The 19,423-nt window shown below is 34.8% G+C and overlaps 1 protein-coding gene across 1 annotated transcript in view; it reads left to right on the top strand.

Annotated features, from left to right (window-relative positions):
* The first annotated feature begins 677 nt into the window (after positions 1-677).
* LOC149738871 (dynein axonemal heavy chain 8-like) overlaps positions 678-19,423 on the top strand; it is a 35,829-nt gene continuing 17,083 nt past the window's right edge. Inside the window, exons 1-50 of the mRNA XM_089875448.1 lie at positions 678-1,075; positions 1,929-2,063; positions 2,130-2,217; positions 2,294-2,436; positions 2,701-2,896; positions 3,019-3,182; positions 3,258-3,434; positions 3,490-3,603; positions 3,685-3,792; positions 3,883-3,984; positions 4,076-4,219; positions 4,286-4,425; positions 4,483-4,648; positions 4,723-4,935; positions 5,054-5,176; positions 5,390-5,557; positions 5,656-5,808; positions 5,929-6,098; positions 6,289-6,408; positions 6,465-6,638; positions 6,740-6,931; positions 7,254-7,434; positions 7,557-7,705; positions 8,070-8,238; positions 8,572-8,752; positions 8,977-9,098; positions 9,349-9,524; positions 9,886-10,119; positions 10,426-10,598; positions 10,808-10,984; positions 11,040-11,130; positions 11,247-11,317; positions 11,376-11,458; positions 11,700-11,863; positions 12,171-12,378; positions 12,913-13,074; positions 13,439-13,663; positions 13,949-14,121; positions 14,618-14,796; positions 15,066-15,253; positions 15,421-15,507; positions 15,602-15,709; positions 16,096-16,230; positions 16,515-16,667; positions 16,894-17,021; positions 17,506-17,633; positions 18,347-18,492; positions 18,704-18,799; positions 18,859-18,999; positions 19,290-19,420. Of these exons, the coding sequence (XP_089731574.1) occupies positions 908-1,075; positions 1,929-2,063; positions 2,130-2,217; positions 2,294-2,436; positions 2,701-2,896; positions 3,019-3,182; positions 3,258-3,434; positions 3,490-3,603; positions 3,685-3,792; positions 3,883-3,984; positions 4,076-4,219; positions 4,286-4,425; positions 4,483-4,648; positions 4,723-4,935; positions 5,054-5,176; positions 5,390-5,557; positions 5,656-5,808; positions 5,929-6,098; positions 6,289-6,408; positions 6,465-6,638; positions 6,740-6,931; positions 7,254-7,434; positions 7,557-7,705; positions 8,070-8,238; positions 8,572-8,752; positions 8,977-9,098; positions 9,349-9,524; positions 9,886-10,119; positions 10,426-10,598; positions 10,808-10,984; positions 11,040-11,130; positions 11,247-11,317; positions 11,376-11,458; positions 11,700-11,863; positions 12,171-12,378; positions 12,913-13,074; positions 13,439-13,663; positions 13,949-14,121; positions 14,618-14,796; positions 15,066-15,253; positions 15,421-15,507; positions 15,602-15,709; positions 16,096-16,230; positions 16,515-16,667; positions 16,894-17,021; positions 17,506-17,633; positions 18,347-18,492; positions 18,704-18,799; positions 18,859-18,999; positions 19,290-19,420 (7,517 nt within the window). The 5' untranslated portion in view covers positions 678-907. The remainder of the gene's footprint in view (positions 1,076-1,928; positions 2,064-2,129; positions 2,218-2,293; positions 2,437-2,700; positions 2,897-3,018; positions 3,183-3,257; positions 3,435-3,489; positions 3,604-3,684; positions 3,793-3,882; positions 3,985-4,075; positions 4,220-4,285; positions 4,426-4,482; positions 4,649-4,722; positions 4,936-5,053; positions 5,177-5,389; positions 5,558-5,655; positions 5,809-5,928; positions 6,099-6,288; positions 6,409-6,464; positions 6,639-6,739; positions 6,932-7,253; positions 7,435-7,556; positions 7,706-8,069; positions 8,239-8,571; positions 8,753-8,976; positions 9,099-9,348; positions 9,525-9,885; positions 10,120-10,425; positions 10,599-10,807; positions 10,985-11,039; positions 11,131-11,246; positions 11,318-11,375; positions 11,459-11,699; positions 11,864-12,170; positions 12,379-12,912; positions 13,075-13,438; positions 13,664-13,948; positions 14,122-14,617; positions 14,797-15,065; positions 15,254-15,420; positions 15,508-15,601; positions 15,710-16,095; positions 16,231-16,514; positions 16,668-16,893; positions 17,022-17,505; positions 17,634-18,346; positions 18,493-18,703; positions 18,800-18,858; positions 19,000-19,289; positions 19,421-19,423) is intronic.

Here is a 19,423-nt window from a genome sequence, read left to right as displayed (position 1 = left end):
TTTATCCGGAATAAGTTTTGCATATAGGAATTTGTATCGCAACACAAGCACGACGTATACATCATGGTGTGGGTGATCACTCTTTGATAACGACTATACCAAGAAAAGTTTGCGAATAAATACATATTTTCAATTAGTCGCAAAATGTATTATAAAACTTCACTGCTATAGTCAGGAAAGCATGAGCAATGCGAGAAACTGTTTGCGTAAAAATCTAATAATCGCGACCACTGCCTGCGGTACAATACGTTTTGAAAAATCTCGCTTTGTCTTTGTTCGACCGACTCTAAATTAGCTTTAAATCTTATCTTATTCACCGAATAAATGTGCTATACTGCAGCATGGTCTTGTTTTAATGCATTGTAATATTTATTTATCTCTGTCTAGCGAACATTGACGTGCCTTGCATGTTGCGTTATTGTGATGCACGCTTCAGAAAAAGTTGTTACGTTTCCATGCAAATTATTTTTAATTGTGATACACAATAGAAGTTATGAAATCACACTGCAATAATTCAGGAATTCCAATTTTAATGTACTTGCGCCTACAAATCGAATTGAAGTTTTACTGTCTTTTTTTTCTTAATATATGTTTAAACCAAATACTCTTAATAACATATAAAAAATACAGTTGTTTGGGAAAGCGTTTATATCAATAAATAGAATTGTCCTCGAGATTACCTTACCTCTATGCGGATGAATATCCAAAAATGTTTTCTGCGATCAAAGTTTGTTTTGTTTAAAAGTTGTTTACATTTAGAACGGTCGGTTCCCAGCTGTATTCAGTAGGATGTTTTTGGTTCAATATAGAGAATGTATATAATATATTAACGTACTGTAGTTCTGCTTTAGTCAACAGTACCTATTTGTAGAACTGGATAATATTTTAAAGCAGTTTTACCGTCGTTATGGCGGACGGAGCGAAGGCACCTAATGATAAGGGGGCGCCTAACCCAACAGCTCCGAGCGCAGTGAACAAACGTATTAGGGATGTTAAGAACGCCGGACCCTCCCAGCGAAGAGCAAGTCTCGCAGGCGGAGTATACAACTATACAGAAACGCTAAAAGAAAAACAGGTTGGTGTTTATGGTTTTTCGTTCATATTGCAATTATGAACATAACGGTGGCTGGACGGTATTTGCGGTGTCGTGATATATTCGTTCCGACTGATGTATTTGTACCGCACGCTATTGAACATGCGCCGAGAAACCATTGCGTAAGGCGGAGTCGCGAGTCGGTACTGCACATGCGTAGTAGGTCGGAACAAATACAATACGATCGCCAATAAATACGTACCGGCTGAAAAACGTTCCGGGCAAAGTATTACTAAACACATTTTGCACCGTTTTAAGATATATATCTACTATCAGTATCTGTACTGTTGGCCTCTGATGTCATCAGACATAGCGAGTAATTTCCCGCACCATGGCAAAGTGGTTAGCGTACCTGCCTCTAACCCAGAGCTAATGGGTTCAAGCCTTGTCGCTGCTAGTGCTACCATTGGAGGCGTATGTGTCCTTGGACAAGACACTTAATGGCAATTGGTCCAACCTAGTGGTTAATTAATAATGGGTTGTCCGAATTATCAGCCATACATTGAAATAAATTGCCCCAAAAAAATCAATCACAAAGCAAAAAAATTACCCACAAACATACATGGTAACTCGTAAGATGGCACGAGGTGTGTGTGCACCCATGTTACAGCGACTGTCGTTTCAGACCTTACGAGGATAAAGTAAGTTTCATTTATTTTTTTGGACCGAGTGGTCATTGTATTTGTTCCGATCTACTGAGCATGCGCAGTAGCGTCTCGCCACATGGACAAAAGTGCCCGGTACAAATATATCAATTGGAACGAATACATTAGGACAACGAATACATTATCAATTGGAACGAATACATTAAATTTTTGTTGTTCTGTCATTTAAGGCCCGCTTCCGAGAGGAAAGGGAAAAGCGAAAAATTCGTTTAACTCCCATGCATAAATACCTCATTCATTATGTTGCTGAACATCTTCAAATGGAGAACAATGTAGTAGAGGAATTTATTCTGGATTCTTCCGACGTATGTATAACTTTTTCTTTAATATGTTTTTTTACAAAAAAAATCAATGTGCCCCTTTTTTTTAAGCAAATAGATATTTTGGATTCCTTTATTGACAAAAATGGAAGAAAGGCTCTTATGTTTTTCCACCAAGATGGAGAATCGCCCAAATTGGGTAAGTCTAACGTTACGCAGATTGGCAGACATATTTTAATACTATGTTAATGAGCAAAGGTTAATGTCCTTGACAGAGTCTGGAAGAATTGTTCCTAAGGTTGATAAAATGAAAAGAGTTTTTGTGACTGATGGATTGAAAGAACCAATTACTGGACAATGTTTATATTTCATTAAACCAAGAGGAGAGCAAGCTCTTTCAATGAGAAATATTCATGAGGTAAAATAATAGTAGCTAGCTCTTATGTTGTACTTAATCTTGCCAACTCAATATTACTGACATCGTAACAAGTCTCCTCATAACTCCTTGAAAAGACAGTTTGGAATAATGTAGTGAAATATGTTGCATAAAATGGGTCCCACTTTTCTATCCAGCTTTCGGTCGCATATTTTTACTTCCCTGAATCTAAAAAAATGTAAAAAAAAATCCTGAATCTAAAAAAAAATTACAATACCACTTCATTTATATTGTATATGTGAATAGGAAATAAACTTCGGAGTGCTTGATGTGGAAGACAATGGTGGCCTTCTACCTGCAATACGACAACTGTTTGCAAAAGTTTATCTCCCAACAATACAAGCAATGGAGAATTGGGGCAATCTCACTGAAACTCCCCATGGAAAGAAAACAAAAGAAGCATTCATCAACCATGTGGAAAGCTTTGTACACTATCTTGACAGTAAGAAATGTTTATATTCAAATGAATACATAGACAGTAGGCCTACTGGTGCTACATCATTAATTTTTTCCAAATTTAACTATATAAATATTAGATTCTGTCATGCCAATTATTCTTACCAGGTGCACAGATGAATGTGGATGGAGCAGTTAGACTTGTTGAATGTACGGATGTTGACCTTGATAGCATTAAATCTGCTGCTGATTGTGCTGAAGCAGCAAAGGATCCAGATATTGTTTCAAAACTTGAAGAACTTGTATCTGGTTGGCGGAAACAAATTGAACAAGTAGGTGGCTGTAAAATCTTTTATTTTCACAACTTCAGTTTTTAATTCTGTTTAAATGTTTCTTGTTTGCTTCAGGTCCTTGCAGAAAGTGAACAGATGCGTAAAGAAGCTGATGACACTGGACCACTAGCTGAGTTAGAACATTGGAGATTTCTTATGTCTAAGTTCAACTCACTGCTTGAACATATCAAAGGCAGCAGATGTAAGGCTGCTATCAACACATTGCATGCTGCCAAATCCAAAGTTTTAAAGGTAAACACCAGTTAGTCTAAAATTTACAAACTGGCTTTAACTAATCCTGTTTTAGCTCTGGAGAGAAATGGATGCACAAATAACTGATCATGCAAATGAAGCAAAAGATAATGTCAAATATTTGTACTCCCTGGAAAAGGCATGCACTCCACTGTACAACTCAGATCCTGTAAGTTTACTTGCTTGGAATAAAAAAAAATATATAAATATAATATACATTTTCCAAAAATGATAAGTTTTTTGTTATAAGGTGAATATGATTGAAGTCATTCCAACTTTGATCAACATCATCAGCATGATACAGAACATTTCAAGATACTACAATACATCACAGAGAATGACTTCACTGTTTATTAAAGTAAGTTTTGACACAAAAGTGTAATAAGAAAAGCCGGTCCCAAAATCGGTGTTTCTACTAAATAACTGTTTCTAAAATTAAATGTTTTAGGTAACTAACCAGATGGTAACAGCTTGCCGAAAGTACATCACAGACAATGGGCAAAGGAGAATATGGGATCAAGATAGCGCTTTAGTGAAAAAGAAGATTAATGTAAGCCTATTGGTTTGTTTGTTCAAATTGTTTTGTTATCTATGTGACATGAGATAGTTGCAGCTAACACTTAATTTTTGCTGTTTTGTAGGATTGTGTTGTGCTTTATAAAGAATACATCAATGGCTTTCAAAGAATGAAGGTTGACTTGCAAACTGGACCCGAAAAAAATTTAGACTTTTCCGAAATGTATATTTTCGGGAAATTTGAAACTTTTTGTAGAAGACTGAACAAGGTTTGTTGGCTTAAGCTGAAATACCAGACCATATTTCAAATTACCTTTAAAAAAATCTCAATTCAGATCACAGAATTGCTACAAACAATCGAAGTGTTTTCAATGCTTAGTGAGAGCAAAATAGAAGGCATTGATAGTCTTGCAAACAAGTTTCAGTCTGTTGTTAGCAATACTAAGAAGAAGCCTTACGACATACTGGATCACAGGTTAAAAAACCATCAACTTTATGAGTATATGTAACTAACAGGTTGTTTCTTGTTCAGAAAAATTGACTTTGATAATGATTTTGAGAACTTCAAGGAGTCAATCTACACTCTTGAATGTCAGCTTCAAACGTTCATGGATTCATGCTTTGAACGTGTACAAGCTTCAGCACAAGCTTTGCTTCTTCTTAAACGCTTTGAAAAACTAAAAATACCATGTCTTCAGGTAAAGATCAGAATAACAGAATCTGTACGGTTAGATGGCTTGGATGCATATTTAATTGTCTATTATCATTTTAGTCTGATATTTCTGACAAGTATGCCGTCATACTCCGCACATTTGGACAAGAGATAGATGAAATAAAGAAGCTCTACCAGAAGTTCCGTGATGATCCTCCCATCCCTAGGGACATGCCCCCCATTGCAGGAAAGATTATGTGGTCTCGACAACTCTTCAGAAAGATTGAAGAACCTATGGAGGTTTTCCAAGAGTTTGCTCCGGAATTGTTAAAAGTAATAACTAAATTAAAACAATTCTTGCAAAAGTTGTGTCCAGTTCACCAACCCCCTAACAATTTCATATACACTAAGTATTATAAATCGTATTTTTTTAGCGTCTATGTATTTTCAGGAGAAAGATGGTAAAACACTGGTTAAAAACTACAACCGCATGGGTAAAATCCTAATGGAGTTTGAAGTTCTTTACTACCGTGCATGGTGCAGAGAAACTGACAACATTAAATACGCACTACAGGTATACACCTACTGAAAACAATACACTGTTGTTGTCTCTATTACTGTCTATGAATAAATGTAACGTATTTATCTTTGCGTAGCAAGATAACACCTGTCCTTATTTCTATTAGACAGGTGTTCTGTTTTATTCAAACCTGAACCCTATAAGCTAAATACAGACGTGGTACTATCCCATGGTGCGGAATATGTTATCCATACTTCCCATCAACAGGCAACATTGTTAGTCCGTCACCCTGAAACAAAGCAGCTTCACATCAACTATGATCCCCAAGTGCCAGCCATGGTTAGAGAAGCATTGTGCATGAATAAGATGGATCTTGAAGTGCCTGAGGTTGCAACAAACTTGTTGCGAAAAATAGACGACCTTAAGAACACAAAGGTATGTATAAAAATAACACAATTTTTCTAGATCTCGTTTAATTTTGTAGGTAATATTATTCCGTATATTGTATGTTTTTAAATTGTGTATTTTTGTAGGAAACATTGGAAACACTGCTTGGTGATTATGACAAAGCAAAGGAGAGCATCCCAAGTATATTCATGCCTCTGATGAAACAACATCTGCATCAAGTGGATCGGGCAATAAGGAACGGACTTGTCTTCATAACTTGGAGCTCACTCAATCATAAGGTAAAGTTGTAATGAGAAATATATAACACTGTCCAACACAAGCAGCTTGAAGTTGTATTTTTTAAGCAACTTTAAAATCTAATTAAATTTTAATGCATGTTTATCTTCTCACAAATGCAGTTATACTTCCACAATGTTGAGAAAGTATTGAACCAACTAAATCGAGTTATTCGTGATGTTAATGATTTGAAAGAAGCTCGTATTGATGAAATGTTGCAAGATATTGCCACCACTGCTCTAGTTGACTTGGAGGATGAAATAACTTATACCATCCAAGAATTTCTCGGCCGGTAAACTATGTTTGTTTAAATCTATTAATTGTTGTTGGGCACCATGGCACAATGGTCAACTCACCTGCCTCTTGCCCAGATGTTACGGGTGCGTACCCATGTTATAACAACTGACACTGCCCTACACACGAGGATGAATAGGTCACATTCATTCGTTCATACGGGTTTAGTCACGCTTGTTTTCTTTTAGTGCAAAGGACCACTGCGATGCAATGGCCAAATACCTGAATCGGAAGAGCAAACACATTGAGTTAGCTGTTCACGACTTAATACAAGTCTTCGCAAAGCATTCTGGAAGGACTGACTTTGTGTAAGTAAACAATCTGTTTAATCAGCAACACTTTTTCATGTGCCACTACATTCTAGATTTAACATGGAAAGTTCTGTGAGTTCGAAATCCAAATATAAAGATAGCGTTGATTTTAATGAGGATGATGCATTCGCAGTTGAATGTGAGGAACTAGTTGAATACTTTAAAACTAGAACCTTGGAGGCTTTGCTCAAATGCACAAGGCAGTCATTGGATCTCATTAAACGCAGGTAAAATTGTCTTTTACTTAAGTTATTTTACTGATATAAGCTATAAGTTATTTATTACAAGTTAGTATTTTTTGTAAGTATTAAAAAAAATTAATCCTTAGGGTATTCTACCCCAAGTCAGCATATGGGCGAAGAATGTCCGACCAGTTAACTAACGCACCAACTGGCAGTATACAACTTGTACGTGAAGGAATGGCTCCACTGTTGGTATCTAATGTGGAACTAGCTATACCTAATGTAGAGCTGAAGCCTAACTTGGAGGAAGTACAATCAGCTATCAATGAAACTGCAAGGTGGGGTACAGCAGCTTTGTGTACATTACATCTACCTCTGCTTAGTGTAATCATTAACAATTGTGCATGCGTGTCTTTAGACATTGGGTATCTTGATTCTTTATACAATGCTTCTTCAACTTTAACTATTTCTTTTAATGCAATAGCTTTTACAAGATGAAAACTGCCTAACACAAGCAATAATATTTGTTTGAATTTCATTAATTTAAAGAATATGAGCTGCACAGTACACAGTAAGACTTTATTTAACCCGATACTTCCAACACGAAGTGTAAACTTTTGTAAAAATCAACATACTACATTTATAATTCCTTGTATTCAGATGCATTGTTGAAGTTAGCAAGGGAGTTGTGTGCTGGGGACAGGCACAACCTGATGAGGTTGATCTGGAGATGGAAAGAAGAGGTTCTGCTGGAAGGAATTACAAACGGGAGGATGGAAAGAAAATGGGGAGTCAGATGACTTTGCAGAACTCCTTTGATAAACTGCAGAATCATTATAAGGCAATTACATTTTGATAGTTTTTTTTTACAAACTAAAATTAAATGTATTGTCTTTATGTCTAGGCTGAATTTATAATTATTAAGTTTTTAAAACATACATTTTTAATATGGTTTCATTTCAGGCGATATCTGAGCACAAAGACATCACAAAACTAGTGATGATGTTGGGGAGTGCAATGAACAACATTCGGGAACCAGTGACAAAGAATCTTCAACAATTTAATCACTTCCAGATGCTCTGGGAGGAGGAGAGAGAAACAGCAGTGAAGGAGTGAGTCACTTTATCTACACAATTGTCATCAGTTATTGAATGAGTAACTTATTTAGTCTTACTTGGTTGCGTAATGACTGTTGTTATAACATGGGTATTCTTTCTCATACACCTTGTGGCTGTTTACTGGTTACCACATATAAATATAACTTTCAGGTTGATTTTCTGTATATTTGTTTTAATGTATAACTGACAATTTAGACATAAGAGGTCACTGGCCTAAATTAATTGTTGTTAAGTGTCTTGCCCCATGGCACACATGCCCACAATAATAACATTTTCAAAAACTCTTATGCTCTGTGCTAAGTCACATTAACCATTATGTCATCTTACTGGATGACTAAAAGAAATTTTTTCCCATAAGGTTCATGTCAACCAACCCATTATTAACTGAGTTCCGTGCTGAGATAATGAAATATGAAGATATCAATCAACGTGTAGATGTTCTTCCTAACTCCATCAGTGTTGGACCACTGCAGTTACTTCCAGCTAATATCAAGATGTCACTTGTGGTTGAAACTAAGTCTTGGAAAGTATGTTTGGGCTTGTTTAAATATTAATGGCTTCAATTACCTATTTTAGTTACACTTTTTTCATGTATATTTCGCCTTGGAAAATGTTACTTCTGAGGATAGTATTCTATAATCATTTATAGAAGTAGTCTATGTAATTACCTGCCCAATAATTACCTTTGAAGTAACAGTATCTTATAAAACCGAAAAAGTGATTTTTTTCTTCTAAATAGCCAGGTTTAAATAACACCTGTTTTACAAACATATATTGTACATAATAGATGATGCATTTTATATTTTGTTTATGTCTTGCTGAAATGTCATTAATCTGTATTGTTTTCTCTTAACACCCAGGTGAGCCTATGCAAGTGCTTAAACATTGAATATCGAAGCAAGATGGAAGAAGTGTTTGATTTCATCAACGAATATTCCAAACGACTTACGCGACCAATCAAAGACCTTGATGATATCAGGGAAGCAATGAATTCACTTGATACGATCAAACATGAGTTTACAAAGATTGATTTTACTATTGGTGGGTGGTTTTGTTTGCAACAGTTAAAAATTGTTATGAACTGTCCGTTAAATATATCACAACAGTGAATCTTTTTTGGGGGTAATCCATTTACTTAATCATTGCTAAATCAATATACCCTGCTTAAAACGTTTTTGTAATTTTTCAAAGAGGTTTGATTTCTTTGGCTTAGACTGTTATATTTGTATATATTCAATATTAACATCAAGTATGTTCTTATGTAGGTCCTGTTGAGGAAGCATACGCCATCATGCAGAAGTTCAATGTAAATGTGAACCATGAAGAAATCAACAAGGTTGACACACTGAGATACAGCTGGAATAAACTACTCTCTCAATCCAACATGGTACATTGAATTCTAATACCATTTTTTTAACTATTAATATTAACTTCAATTAAAAATTGGCAAATAGCTTTTCTGGGTAAAAACTGTTAAATTTACACTCAAAATTGATGATACCTCGCCAGATACCGACTTGACAAAATGTTGGTAAAATAAACCAGAAAATCTTTAAGCAGTAAACTATTTCCAATATTCTGTTATGTCCGGTAGCAACTGAAGCAAATTATTATCTTATTCTCCCCACTTATACCAGGTTTCAGACAAACTGTGTAAAGTGCAACCTGAGTTTCGATCAGATCTCATCGAGAAAGTGGAAAAGTTTCATGTTGATTCCGCTGCCTTCCAAGATGCTTATGATGCTAATGGACCGATGGCTGATGGGATTTCTCCTGTGGAAGCAAGTGACAGACTACAAGTTTATCAAAGCAGGTATCGTGCTGTGTGGATTGTTTTTTACTCTGTTATTCATCAATGACTGATTGTATATTAGTACATTTAATGACTGTTAGTTCAAAAATCACTCACAAAGTTACATCCCAGTAACTTGTAAGCGGGCACAAGGTGTTTGAAACAGAACATCTCTGTTATAATAACTGTCGTTTTCCAGCCATGCGAGGATAAAGTTTTATTTATTTATTTTGAATGCTTGGATTAAACTATTTTTAGCTTGATGAAAATAAGCAGCGTTACTGTATTAATGAAGTTATATTAGAAAAAGAACACTGTATTGTAATAAGTTAATAATTCAACTTTCATTATCAAGCACTAGCTAACCACCACTTTTCTTTAGGTTTGATGATCTTTGGAGAAAGTTCCAAACATACAATGCTGGTGAGGAGTTATTTGGATTACAAGTCACTGAATACCCAGCACTGCAGCGCTCAAAGAAAGAACTTAACTTGCTACAGAAGTTATACGGACTCTACAATGCTGTCATGAAGTCTATAAATGGATATTTTGATATCTTATGGTCTGAGGTTGACATTGATAAAATCAACCAGGAGTTGCTGGACTTTCAAAACAGGTAAGTTTTTTTACAAACAATTAGACAGCTTAATCAGTTTCGTAATACATATATATATATATATATATACTTTTTTTCTTTTTTAAAATTTACATTGTAATATAGTATGCCTGTCAGTGTACCTGTATTTCAATTATGTCTTGTCCGGTGCATTTGCTCTGTTGCTAGAGGACCACATTGTAACACATTACACATACATCAGGTTCGATATATTATGTTCAATCATCCACAAAAATGAAAAATTATTGCACTTATCATATAACATTACACAAGCACAATGAACAAGTGCCATTCATTCTTATTCAGATGCCGCAAGCTTCCTAAAGGTTTGAAGGAGTGGCAAGCCTTTAACGATCTCAAAACTAAAATTGATGATTTTAACGAGACATGCCCTTTACTTGAACTCATGTCAGATAAAGCAATGAAGAAGAGGCATTGGGAGAGGATTGAAAACCTAACTGGATATTCTTTTGACATTGGTTAGTATCTGTTGGATATTTACTTTTTTTTATTCTTGATGGGTAAGGTCCTTGTCAAGGGCCTATTCAGTTTGTTGCGTACTTTTGTTTTTTTATTAGTGTATTTTTCATTAGTAATGTTTTTCTTCTAAATTATAAGCATAAATAAAAATTAATGTGAATTAATCCCTTTTCATTATTGTATTGTTCAAATATTATATATTTGGTAGAAAATGAGAATTTCCAACTTCGCAACATTATGGCTGCTCCTCTGCTTAAATATAAAGAAGATATTGAGGATATTTGCATCAGTGCAGTGAAGGAGAAGGACATTGAAGCAAAACTTAATGTTGTGGTTGCTGAATGGAGTGCTAACATACTAAGTTTCAGTGTTTTCAAAGCAAGAGGTCCGGTGAAATAAATAAGATAATATTTAAAGTTATTGCATCAATCTTATAACAGGTGAGCTGCTCCTGAAAGGTCAGGAAACATCTGAGATCGTTATGATGTTGGAGGACAGCCTTATGATCCTTGGATCTTTACTGAGCAACAGGTGGGATTTTTCACTAGCAACATTACATAGTTAAAAATTTTAACCCGATCTCAGATGTATAATATAAACCGTTAGAATAAATAAGTTATATTTATTAAATCGTTCATGTATTCCAGGTATAACGCTCCCTTTAAACCAAAGATCCAGCTGTGGGTTCAAAAGCTTTCCAATACATCAGATATTATTGGTAGGATGCACAAACTGACATACTTTACTCTATAATATTAAACCTTGTTATTATTCAGAGAACTGGTTGATTGTTCAAAACTTGTGGGTTTATTTGGAAGCTGTGTTTGTGGGTGGTGACATTGCAAAGCAGTTGCCTAAGGTAATTAATAATTATACACTGTTGCTGCAAGGTCTATTTATACTTGTATTTTGGCTCTTCCCACGTTTTTTTATTTTTAGGCTAAAAAAGATTAATTTTTTTAGCTGAAAGAGCCAAAATACAAGTATAAGTATTCCTAAGAAAGATGTTCACTTCAGAACTTTTATTACTTCCATTTTTTCTATATGTGCTGTTAATGAACCAGTACGTACAAAGACATAATTCGCATTTTACATAACAGGAAGCGAAAAGGTTTTCCAACATTGATAAATCGTGGGTGAAAATAATGACACGAGCTCATGAAACACCCAATGTGGTTCAATGCTGTGTTGGAGATGAAACACTTGGACAGCTTCTACCTCATCTACTTGAACAACTCGAGCAGTGCCAGAAATCTCTAACAGGGTATGTGTGTTTCTATACCTTAATGGTTTGCTTATTTTTGTCCTTCTGTTCGGACTGTCATGTTTGTTTTTTTATCATAACTATTTTAACTGATTTTTTTTTCCATTTTAATCATTGTAACTCTGCTTTGTCTCTTCTTTTTTTAGTATGACTTTCATTTAGAACATTTCCACATATATCTAGAACCTAGGTAAATAGCCCTCAGGTATAACAACTTAAACCTTAATATACCAGTGTTCGTCTTCATTTGCCAACCTGTTAGAATAGCTGTTTATTTATATTTTGAGTATTTATTGCACTTCCACAGATATTTGGAACAGAAGCGTCTCGTCTTTCCCCGTTTCTTTTTCGTATCAGACCCCGCTCTTCTTGAGATCCTTGGTCAAGCAAGTGACTCACATTCCATACAAAGTCACTTACTTGGGGTGTTTGAAAACGTCAACAAAGTGGATTTTCATGAAAAAGATTACGATCGGATGCTTGCTGTTGTGTCTAAAGAAGGAGAAACTATCATGGTAGGACAACACAATTTTTTATTCTCTTAATTTATCCTTTGTTATTACTTTGCTGCTGCCTGAATGGCTTGGTTGAACCATACAGCACACTATATTATTACCCTTGGCCTAGCTTTTAACCTTGCCTCTTTGCATACTATCGGAAACCTATTAGTGAACGAAACTGATCATAGGCTTTATTCAACTTAAAACGAACGTCTCAGTAAAACACAATAGTAAGACTAACACAACAGTAGGACTTTACACGAGTACGGAAGGATTATGCAAGAAACACAGGAATGTTGATTACGCGCGTTGAAGCTTACGCGTCGCACAATAATTAATAGTGTTGCCAAACGGGCCATACATTTAGTTTAACGCAGTGGGGAATAGAAACTTAAACACTATCACACATACTACTATAATAATTCATTATTAGTAAACTTTCACAGCCTTTATGAGTATTTATTAACTTCATTTGGCTAAGATTAGTTAGCTGTAACATGTAAATTATTTATGCGTACAACTCAACTAAAATAATTTCTCTATAATAAGCTTGAGAAACAAGTGGTTGCGAAAGGAAATGTTGAAATATGGTTGGGTGATTTACTTCGTGAGCAACAGAACTCACTACATGCTGTTATACGTGATGCTGCCATACAACTATCTGATGCTGGTTTCCAAATCCATCCTTACCTGGAAACTGCTCCTGCTCAGGTGAGTAAAAAATAATCCATTTTAACTAAATTTATTTATTTTTTTTGTTTTCAACTTATTAATTTTTAGTTTTTAATATCTTAATATAATAAAACAAAGTTGCAACGACAAAGTTTATGCACTGATGAATACATATGCAGTTATATAGAATAGGAATCTAGTATTTACACCCTGTATTAATTATTGGAATGGTTGAACGTAATTGGATTATCCTCCCATGGCAATAAAACTCATAATTATAAATGTTTTGTTTTTCATACATCTCGTGCCACTTACATGGTACCACATATGTAACTTTGTGGGTATAAAAGTGTTTTTAAGGATTTTTTTTAATGGATTAATCAAATTTCATATAAACCATCAGGTCGGCTTACTTGCTCTTCAAATGTTATGGACACGAGATGCAGAGGAAGCTCTTTCCAATGCTCGTCATGATAAGAAGATCATGCCAATCACCAACCAAAGATTCCTTGATCTCCTCAATACATTGATTGCCGTGACAACTAAAGAACTCACCAAGTTTGATCGGATCAAGTTTGAAACTCTTATCACGATTCACGTGCATCAGCGTGATATCTTTAATGATTTGGTGAGACATTGTATGAATGTTAATCTGTATGTTAGTAGCTATAATACAAATTGGTACATCCTAAACTTTTTTGTTGTATCTTTTTTGCTTTGTGTATCAAACTTCCACCTCTTTACTTTTGTGTTAAAAATATAATTTTATAGAAAAAAAACTAATGAAACGTATTTTCCTAGTTCTTCAAAAACATCTTTAAATTTTGGCTTCTTTTAAATTAATTTTTTCCTTTGCTTGATTGCTGCCATTATAGGTTGCAATATTTTAACACTCTTTGCATTTTATCATCAGGTTAAAATGCACATCAAGACACCTCTTGATTTTGAGTGGTTGAAACAATCTCGATTTTATTTCAACAACGACACAGATAAATGTGTCGTGAGCATCACTGATGTCGACTTTATTTATCAAAACGAGTTCCTGGGATGCACAGACAGACTTGTGATTACTCCTTTAACTGACAGGTAATATTAAGTGTCAAGTTTTTTTAGTACATTTGTTAACCTTAACCATATGTTGGATGCAACAACCACGATTTTTAGTTGTCACTCTTCTCTGTACCTTATATCTATATCGTGTTTAACGACTGTCAATTTGCTGTTTATTCCCTTCTATTCAATCTTCAAATAACATAATTTTCACTATCATTTTTAAAGAGATAAAAATTATGTTTTGTTACATACTGTTTTTCAGAATTGAATTTAAAATAATAACTTAATTTATATTTGTGACTCTTGTGAGCATTATTTTATTAATTTAAAAACATTTATTTGTAATATATAGAAAATGTATGATCGCATGTAAATACATCATTAGTTAAAATTAGTATGACAGACACACATTGGCTATAAATTATTTTATACAACACAGAGAATGTCGTACTTTGTAATGCAAAAAACATTTGATTATAAGTTAAAAGTTTTTGGTATTGAATAAAATCAAATCATGTTATTTGTTCAGATGTTACATTACACTTGGTCAAGCGCTCGGCATGAGCATGGGAGGTGCACCTGCTGGACCTGCAGGCACAGGGAAGACTGAAACAACCAAAGACATGGGGAAAGCATTGGGGAAATATGTTGTTGTGTTTAACTGCTCAGATCAAATGGATTTCAGAGGATTGGGAAGAATCTACAAAGGCATGAATGCATCAATATGTTTAAGCTGTTAATATTTTTTGTATAGAAAGTAATTTTAACAAAATACGAGATGATAAAAATCTTGTAAGAATTGGAGTAGATAAGCCCTTTAGCTAGTTTTGTTTAAATTTCAGTTTTGCCAGAAAATATCATGAAAATGCCTTTAAAAACTGTTACTGTACCTTGAAATTTAAACAGTGTTTATGAGTTGTAAATAAAAACACAGCCCTAATTTTAGTTTAATTTTTTTTTTCCAACCAACACTACAGGTTTAGCACAGTCAGGATCATGGGGTTGTTTTGATGAGTTTAACCGCATCGACCTCCCTGTGCTCTCTGTGGCTGCTCAACAAATCTACATCGTCCTCCAAGCCAAGAAAGATAGGAAGACCAACTTTGTCTTCACTGATGGAGATAACGTCAGCTTAAACCCGGAGTTTGGACTTTTTATCACAATGGTATGTTCAAGTTAAAAACAAAAATGTTAAAAACAAAATGTTCACAAATATTTTTTTTTAAGAGTTACCAACAAAAATCTGGGCAATCATTTTTTCCAGGGGATACCTTGTATTTCCTGTTTTTGTTAGGATTTTCAATCTTTAAAGCTGAAAATATATATTTTCAGAACCCTGGTTATGCAGGAAGACAAGAACTACCTGAAAACCTAAAAGTTCAATTTCGTTCGGTGGCCATGATGGTACCTGACAGACAGGTGATTAATTATATCTTTCACCTTTGGCAGTCATACTAAATACATAGACTGTGCATTAGAAGTTAAAGTTTTAAACTATGTTTTTATTTATTAGATCATCATGAGAGTTAAACTTGCAAGCTGTGGTTTTGTGGAAAATATTGTCCTTGCTCAAAAGTTTTACACGCTGTATAAGTTGTGTGAGGAACAACTTACAAAACAAGTAAGACTCATTGCTTACAGCTTTTATGTGAGACCATTTTTGTTTTTATTCTAATGATTTTGTTTTTTATACTTATGAAACAAATTGAGATAAAAGGTAATAGCTTATACCTCAACCGCAATTGCTCCAACCCAGTGGTTACTAATGACTTATCTATCAGCCATACAGAAAAAGCAATCACCCACAAAGTAAAATACATGGTAACTCTGGCACAAGGTGTATGGAATAGAACATCTGTGTTACAACGACTGCCATTTTCTGGTCACACAAGGATAAACAATTTACATTTGTTCATATCTAAGATAGTGTAAAGTGAAATACGTAAAACCTAATAATTTAACTTTCCCGAATATGAGTGATGTAAAAAACTATTATTATGATCACAGGTTCATTATGATTTTGGATTACGTAATATTCTGTCTGTACTTCGGACACTAGGGGCAACAAAGAGAGCTCGTCCAAATGATGGAGAACCAACTATTGTGATGCGAGTTCTTCGTGATATGAACGTTTCTAAGCTGGTAATTTTATAACATTCATATATAATTACTTCTTTAGATATGCAGATGTATTTTTATTCTTTTAGTTTACCGGTGCATAAATTATTCTATAGTTTAATAAAAACATGTTTCAATTATGTGTAGCTTTAAGTACTGCACAGAATTTTAGCTTTCATTATTATTTTATATCTTTCTATAAGCAGAATTTACACTGATTGTCTTAACCAGTTTTGCACAGATTAATACACTAATTTGTTCCAATATATGTTTAATTATACCAACTTTACACAAGGTTTATGTCTTAGGTTGATGAAGACGAACCTTTATTCCTAAGTTTAATCAACGATCTGTTCCCTGGTATTGTATTGGATAGTGCTACGTATGAAGACCTACAAGCAGCCATAGCTATGAATGTTGATGATATGGGAATTGTTAATCACCCACCATGGAATTTAAAGGTAATCTGTATCTTGCACAATCACAAAATTGCACACTGTAATTTGTAAGCATGTAGAGGTGTGTGAAATAGAACCTGTATTATAATAACTGCCGTTGCTGTGCAGTGCAAATTGACTACATCAGTAAGGAATTTCATGCAAAAACATTAGACTTCCTTATTTATTGCAATTTTGTAAACTTCATTGTGTGTTTTTGTAACAAAATCTTTTTGTTGTTTTGCATCAGGTTGTTCAGTTATTTGAGACACAGCGTGTAAGACATGGAATGATGGTGCTTGGACCAAGTGGTGCAGGGAAGACAGCTTGTGTTAACATGATCATGAAAGCTATGACTGAATGTGGAGAACCACATAAGTAAGTACTTACTTATAATTCACTGATACTATATGTAGCTTAGTTTTGGTGTAATTTATTTGAAGTTTAGACTACAAAAAAATTATATCTTCGTATTTTTTCTTCCAAACTTTTAAAGTCAGTAACATTTTCATGGCAAAGTTATTCATTACATAAAGCCTAATTGATATTAAATCAGCCTTTTTTGTGTTTGTTGTCTTGACAAAACATTATTCAAATTGAGAAACACCATGGGCTTGATTGGAACCTTTAAAAATGTATGAATGTAATTTGTTTAACCTTGCTAAGCAGGAAAATGACAGTTGTTAAAACACAAGTGTTCTGTATCGTACCAGATTAGGAGTTATCACTTTTTTTTGGCTGATTAAATTTTTGGTCTTTTGTGTAAATAAATAAATAAATGAATGTAAATGTTACAATAGAAATGATTAAAATTATTCATACTCATGAATCATGTTACTACACAATCCATTCCACCATCCAGGGAAGTCAGGATGAACCCGAAAGCCATCACTGCTCCTCAGATGTTTGGTAGGTTGGATGTTGCTACTAATGATTGGACAGATGGAATATTCAGCACTTTGTGGAGAAGATCTCATAGAACAAAGAAAGGTACAAATAGTGTGTTCTTGCAACAACAGAAGTTTTGCATTAAATTTTTGAACATTTTTTAGTATGTCACATAAAGTGTCATTAATGTTAGATTAAATGTGATGCACCTGACAGTAAAATTCATATATGGTAGGTTTGGGTAGGCTCACTAAGATGATCCATGTTTCCATTCTATTTTATTGTACCATTTGTTGAAAAACAAAAAGTATTGTCAGAATTATGTAAACTTATCCTCACAAAAGAGTGAATGAATGAATGAATGTAACTTACTTTATCCTCGCGTGGCCGGAAAAGGTCAGTCGTTATCACACGGTGTGCCAGCTTACGAGTTACCATGTATGTTACTTTGTGGGTGATTATTTTTTTGGGATTTTTTCATTTTTTTATGTATGGCTGATAATTTGGACAACCCATTAGTGACCACTGGGTTGGAGCAATTGTCGTTAAGTGTCTTGCCCAAGGAGATATACGCCCACAATGGTAGCAGCGACGAGCCTTGAACCCATTACCTAATGATTACAGGCAGGCGCGCTAACCACTACGCCACGGCGCCGGACAAAGTGTTATTAATTGTTAAAAACCCTATTAGGAAATACTTGTTTAGGGTGCTAACTGTATTGGTTATAAGTGCTGACCATGCTAACACTATATGTACCCTGTCCCTGTTCCAATTAAACCTCCCTATGTAATGCTGGCTTATTAATTAAACATAGGTGAAAACATGTGGCTTGTACTTGATGGTCCTGTGGATGCAATCTGGATCGAAAACCTCAACTCTGTGTTGGATGACAACAAAACCCTCACTCTTGCTAATGGTGACAGAATACCAATGGCACCTAACTGTAAAATTCTATTTGAGGTAACAATTACTAGTACTGTTTTTTAGTTGTATTGGTTTTTTAGTCTTGTTTTTTTGCATCTATAACTATTAGAAGGAGCTTTGATTTTTGACTTAAATAAAACTTCGTTGGAAAATTTTACAAAAATTTGAATTTTTTTATTAGTTATTCATTGTAATGCATTTTAAAGCTTGTCACTTAACTTATTTTACAACATAACCTACCTCACAGGTGCATAACATAGACAATGCATCACCTGCCACTGTGTCAAGGAATGGGATGGTCTACATAAGTTCCTCCGCTCTTGATTGGCGACCAATATTAGACGTACGTTGATTACACCTTATCATGCCAATACAATATCTAACACAAGTTCTTCATGCCAGGGTTGGCTGTTGAAACGACCAGCACAAGAAGCTGACCACATCAGGACACTGTTCCACTCAGTATTTGAAGATCTATACACCTTCTCGATGCAAAACCTAATTCCAAAGATGGAGCTGCTTGAATGCAACTACATCGTTCAGGTAATAGCTTATGCATTCGGTGAAGGATTTCATTTGACTTCTGCTTAATTATTTTTGGGTATAATATGTATAAATGGATAACTTAATATTCTTTACATGGCTGGTGTCAGGTGTGTGGGTTGAAGCAATTGCCGTTAACTGTCTTGCCCAAGGACACATACGCTCACAATTGTGGCGGCGGCGTTCCTAAAACCCGGATATTCGGGCCCAGTTACACGCACCCTAACCATTGTACTCTCATACTGAAGAACTTAAAGTTTAGTTATTTTGTTTCAATACATTTTCTTCAGGCATTGAATGTTCTGGAAGGTTTAATCCCCAGCAAGGAAGAGGTTGGCATCCTCCCACAGTTTCATATCGAGCGTCTCTTCATCTTCTGCCTCATGTGGAGTGTGGGAGCAACCCTCGAGCTAGCGGACAGGTA

This window comes from Ciona robusta, chromosome 3 (assembly GCF_009617815.1).
Source record: "Ciona robusta chromosome 3, ASM961781v2".
NCBI classification, from domain to species: Eukaryota; Metazoa; Chordata; class Ascidiacea; order Phlebobranchia; family Cionidae; genus Ciona; species Ciona robusta.
The sequence above is the reverse complement of the archived record's forward strand: the minus strand, read 5'-3'. Positions and strand labels throughout refer to the sequence as shown.